This window comes from Myotis lucifugus, unplaced genomic scaffold (genome assembly GCF_000147115.1).
Source record: "Myotis lucifugus unplaced genomic scaffold, Myoluc2.0 scaffold_560, whole genome shotgun sequence".
Classification (NCBI taxonomy): Eukaryota; Metazoa; Chordata; class Mammalia; order Chiroptera; family Vespertilionidae; genus Myotis; species Myotis lucifugus.
The window spans coordinates 544,226-550,225 of NW_005871608.1; the positions used below are offsets into that span (position 1 = coordinate 544,226).

Genomic DNA, 6,000 nt, shown 5'->3' on the forward strand with positions numbered 1-6,000 from the left:
ACACTCAAGGGGCCAAAGAGCCGCATGTGGCTTGCAAGTTTGCCGACCACTGTTCTAGGGGCCTCATATACAGTATATACATATATATTGTGACATATTTAAGCATTTGACTTCTCTATTACTAGTATATGTTTTAAAACTTTATTGGCTATTTTTTCATATCACTTCATATTATTACTTTTTTTTTACAATTTCTTAGTGATTTCATCCTCAGCACTTCAACTGTCCTTTCGTTCTTTTATTTTTCTTTCATGGATGCCATGTTCTCTGGAAGCTTGTTTAAACCAAGTTAATGGCCTTTTAGGCTTCCTCCACGTGACTAGTTCCCTTTTTGAATAATAAGAATTATATGCCACAGGGGGGAGCATCAGGATTTTAGAGGTGCTTAGGTGGGGCATGGCCACAAAATGGTTGGGAACCACTGCTCTATATACATGCTGTGAATCTCAGTATATGTATTAAATATAATAATATATGTATTTATTGCTAACAGGATTCACAGGTCTTTGGTGGATTTTCTTAGAGCTCCTGCATTCTACACAGGTCATTGGTGGATTTTCTTAGAGCTCCTGCATTCTAAACCAGAGCCATCAAATGGACCTTTGTGAGAAATTGAGCACTTGAAATGTGCTAGTACAAATGAGAAAATGAATATTTTAAATTTTTATTTTTTTATTGTAAAATACACCTAAAATTTACCATCTTAATCATTTTTTTTAATTAAATTTTAGAGAGAGAAGAAAGGAGAGGGAAGGAGAGAGGGAGGGAAGCCGGGGGGAGGGAGAGAAACATAGATGTTAAGAGCCAAACATCGAGAATTAAACTGGCAACCTTTCAGTGCACAGGACGACATCCAGCCGAGCTACACTAGCCAGGGTGCCATCTTAACCATTTTTAAGTGCATGTTTCAACGGTATCTATATATACAAAAGGCTAAGCGACAGTCCGACCGTCCCACCAGCCAGTAGGTATGACGCACACTGACCACCAGGGGGCAGACACTCAACGCAGGAGCTGCCGAGCTGCAGTGACTTGGCAGCAGCAGTTCTCAGGTGATACACCCCAGAACCAGAGAGGAGGGGCCCGATTCCAGGGTGCATCACCTGACAACTGCCCTCTCACAATCCAGGACCCCTCGGGGGATGTTGGAGAGCTGGTTTCAGCCCGAGATCCCCACAGGCCAGGCCAAGGGACCCCACCTGCCAGAGGGACCCCCTCACTCTGCAGGCGCCCTTTGAGCAACAGAGCCGCCCCAGGTGTGGCTGGCCAGGGAGGGACCGCGGGAGGTTGGCTCCAGGGCGTGTCTGGCATGCTAGCCCAGTCCCACCCCACTGGCTACCTTCTAATTAATTTTCTTTCAATGTGCACGAATCCATGCACCAGGGCACTGGTTAAATCTATTTAGAATGTGCAACCATCACTACCATCCAGCTCCATAGCTCTTTTCATCTTTGTGATTTTCAACAGGAGTGCCACAGAATTTTAAAAACATTCAATACCTGACTATTTAGTCAGGGGCACTGACCTCTTTTTCCTTGGATTGTCAAATTTAAAAAATGACAACAGCCAACATGATAGCTGTCCAGTGTGAATGAATCAAAATTATACCTATTTTTTGGTCAGATCAGCAAAAAATATATTTTTTGGTGTGCTGCAGAATTTTAGTAATTAGTCTGTGTGTCCCAAGAGATGAAAACGGTTGAAAAACGTTGCTCTATACCCATTAAACACTAACTCTCCTCAGTCCCTGCGAACTACCATTCTACTTTCTGTCTGTGTGATTTTTACTACTCTAAGTATTTAAGTGGAATCATACAGTATTTTTGTATTTTTGTGACTGGTTTGTTTCACTTAGTACAATGTCCTCAAGGTTTATCCATTTTGTAGCATGTCTCAGAACTTCCTTCCTTTTCAAGGCTAAATAATTTGCTTATCGGTTCATCTGTTGATAAACATGGGTAGCTTCCACATTTTAGCTAAAATTAATAATGCTGCTGTGAACATGGGTGTGCAAATAGCTCTTCAGGACCCTCCTTACAATTCTTCTGGGGATATAACCAGAAGAGGAATTACTGGATCATAGGGTAATTCTATTTTCAATTTTTGAGGAACCTTCATACTGTTTTCCATTATCAGATGAACCATTTTATTCTCCTACCAACAGAGCACAAAGTTTTCCATTTATCCATATTCTCACTAGTGTTGTTATTTTGTGTGGAGTTTTTCATAGTAACCATCTTAATGTTGGTTGGTATCTTATTTTAAGATGGAATCTCATGCCCTAGCTGGTTTGGCTCAATCGATAGAGCATCAGCCTGCAGACTGAAGGGTCCCAGGTTTGATTCCGGCCAAGGGCACATGCCCGGGTTGCCGGCTCGATCCCCAGTAGCGGGTGTGCAGGAGGCAGCCAATCAATGATTCTCATCATTGATGTTTCTATTTTTCCTTCTCCCTTCCTCTCTAAATCAATAAAACATATTTTTTAAAAAAAAGATGGCCCTGACCTGTTTGGCTCAGTGGACAGAGCATCGGCCTGGTGACTCAAGGGTCCCAGGTTCGATTCTGGTCAAGGGCATGTACCTTGGTTGCAGGCACATCCCCAGTAGGGAGTGTGCAGGAGGCAGCTGATCGATGTTTCTAACTCTCTATTCCTCTCCCTTCCTCTCTGTAAAAAATCAATAAAATATTTTTAAGAAAGATGGAATCTCATTGTAATTTTGATTTGTTTTCCATAATGACCAGTGATGTTTAGCAGCTTTTCACGTGTTTATTGGCCATTTGTTTATCTTCTTTGGATGAATGTTTTAACTTTTTTTCATTGTTATTAATCTTACATAGCCACGCGTGGCTAGGGGCTTCCCTATTGGACAGTGCAGCTCTAGACCATCCTGATGCTGGAAGTACTTTGGAGACCCAATGCAGTAAGGACAGTGAGCTCTGGAGACAGATGGACCCAGTCAAATACTCTCTGGTTCTGTAGATTTATTTAGCCAGTTTTCACATGTGTAAAATGGGACTCATACCTACTTCTGAGAATGAAATGAGCAAACATACATGTAGCCACTGGTACAGTCTTAGTGCATGGGAGAGAGAATTTAAGCCAATGAGACATGCCTTCCCTCACATCCCAGTGCTCATTGAAACCTTATGCAAATGGATTGCAGTCATTTGCCAGAGAAATGGACTTTTGGTTCTAGAAAACAAGGATTTTTATAGCTGTCACCAAAAGGACTAAAAAATGGAAGGGTGGGCTGTGGTGAAATCTGGAAAATCTCGCTCCTCTGACATGCTGTGCAGATGCTGTCTTGGCTAATAACCAACAGAAAAGTAAAGCTGTTGAACTTCCGATTCTAGAATACATGGCCCTCTCCTCTGTGAAGCAGCCAAAAACACCTGCAGAGGAAGAATCCTGTAAAAAAACCCTCTAAGTGACACGTGACTCAGGACGGTCCTGGGACTGTTTTGGGGGCCATGGCCTTTCTTCCCTCTTGCTCAGCCACACTGTGAAGCCCGGTTCCCCCAGGTTACCTGGAACTGCACTGGCGGGGGCGCCCACCGGCGGCGGCGGCGGCAGTGGTGGGGGCGGCGGCGGCGGCTGCGCGGAGCTGCCGCTCTCGCTCATCAGGCACGCGCTGCTGCCGTTGTTCTCTCTCTTGACCAGCAGCTCGGCCGCAGTGGGCAGCGGGATGGGGTGGCTGATCCCCAGTTCCTCCTCCTGGGCCTGCTGCCTTCTCAGGGCCACCTGAAAGCACAGGGCAGCAGGTCACCACAAGCATCACTCGCGCAGCTTTGAGAAAAAACACTGAAGCCCGCTCACCCCAGGCCGCACGATTCAGCAGCTCCATTGCCAGGTCACTGCGATGTGCAGCCAAAGCTCAGAAATGGTTTAGAGCCAGTGTCTGGCCCACAGTAGGCGCTCAAAACAATGATCAGTAAATGAATTCGCATGTAAAGAAGAAGGAAATAAGGTTGGCTAGGGAGGGAGAATCCGGAAAAATGGTAGTCAGCCCAGCAGAGGTGTTTGATCTGAGAAGTCAGCACTCGAATGTTAGAAAGGCAGGGGAATGGGATCCTCTTCGCTCCATAAATCGGTAACAGGCCACTCTGCTGGGAACAGCGACCAGCAAGATACAGTGAGACTAGATTAGATCCCAAGGTACTCACTGTTTTAAAGGAGAAACAAGCCCTGGCTGGATGGGTGGCTCAGCTGGTTGGAGCATCATCCTGTGCACCAGAAGGTTGCATGTTCAACTCCCCATCAGGGCACACACCTAGCTTCCAGTTGCATCTCAGGCCTGGGTTTATAGGAGGCATCTCTCTCTCTCTCTCTCTCTCTCTCTCTCTTTCTCTCTTCTCTCTCTCTCTCTCTCTCTCTCTCTCTCTCTCATAGGAGGCATCTCTCTCTCTCCCTCCCTCCTTCTCTCTCTAAAAATCAATAAAAATACAACCTTGGGTGAGAATTTAAAATAAATAAATAAACTTTTAAAAGGAGAAACAGGAGGCAAGCAAAATGCAACTCAAGACAGATTGCAGACTGTGGCAAACACCACAGGAGAGGCACACACCAGTCCTACATTTCAGAGCCAGAAACGGCTTCAAGTGTAAGAATCACCAGAGGTGGTACTGGATCAGAGCCTTGAATATTAGGTGGAGTAGGACTTGGACAGGTAAGGAGGAAGGGGCAGAGCAAGGGAAGCAGGTGGGCAGGAAAGTCAGGCTGCTGGTGACACCCTTCTGAGCCTGGGGTGGAGGGGAGGGAGCATGTGGAGAAGTAAGGGGAAGAGGGGGAAAGGGCTGGAAGCTGGTGTTGAAGCCCCTGGAGAAGGGAGAGGCTGGAGGTGGAGAGAAAGCGAGAGGAAGGTGGAATTCCAGGCAGGAAAGGAGGAGATGGAAGCAGGAAGGAGGAGCTAGAAGGGACCTAACATACTTCAGGCACTCCTGCCCGGCCAGTGTGGCTCAGTGGTTGAGCGTCCACCCAGGAACCAGGAGGTTGCTAGTTGGATTCCCAGTCAGGGTACATGCCCGGGTTGTGGGCTCCCTCCCCAGTGGGGGGCATGCAGGAGGCAGCCAACCAATGATTCTCTCCCATCATTGATGTTTCTATCTCCCTCTTCCTTCCTCTCTGAAATCAATAAAAAAATATTTTTAAAAAAGAAACTCCTCATAGCCCCTCTTCAATTTATCTTCTTTTAAATAACATTGTTAAAGATAGAAAAAAGAGGTGTAAAGAAAATAAATTGCATTTTGGCTGACCACGTGTAACAAAAAAAGAGACTTTCTGTTGAAATTGGCTCTTGGTGATAATGAAATGAGAAAGTACCTGTACCTCAGAGTCCCAAAGACAAGCCAAAGTTGAAATCAAAATGGTAAACTGGTTTGCTTTGGATTTTTTTTAAATGGTAAACTGGAAGCACAACTACAATTTATATATTGTTTTAGGAAAATTGTAGTCCAAATTCAGAAAGCTGATTAATTTGGAAGTAATTTTACTCATTATAAGAGGAGTTTTCAACTTACAAAAGAATCCTTAAATAATTAAGATGAAATAATTATGCTTAAATCTTGGACTTTCTATTATTAACCATGAAATTTTAAAACAGAATATTAAAGATCTGACCATAAATAATAAAAAATACCCACAAACCTGTGCAGTATGCCTATGCCTATACCTTGATTTACACAAATCCCATTCATGCACAAAACATACAAAATAAATACTCCATAAACTAGAGACACTTTTACAAAGACCTCCCAAGGGTTCTTAGGAAATGTTATTTAAACAGGGAAGGTGAGGCAACTGATTTAAAAAACAAACAAACATGCAATTATTTCAGAGTCATATCTAAGATCAATTTCAAATTATTTTAGGACTAAAAAAAAAAAGCTGTTACATGGATTTGAAAGGTTTCATCACAACACCAGCCTTCTGATGTGGACAACACCCAAGTTTCACATTTTCATAAAAGTAATCCTGAGTTGCTTTGCTTTAACAAACAGCCT

General features: G+C 44.0%; 1 protein-coding gene across 1 annotated transcript in view; it reads right to left on the reverse strand.

The window, feature by feature from the left end:
* Window positions 1-6,000, reverse strand: part of DMRT1 (doublesex and mab-3 related transcription factor 1) — a 93,096-nt gene that overhangs the window by 85,180 nt on the left and 1,916 nt on the right. Inside the window, 2 exon segments of the mRNA XM_006104289.3 lie at window positions 1,500-1,525; window positions 3,585-3,742. Coding sequence (XP_006104351.1) covers window positions 1,500-1,525; window positions 3,585-3,742 — 184 coding nt within the window.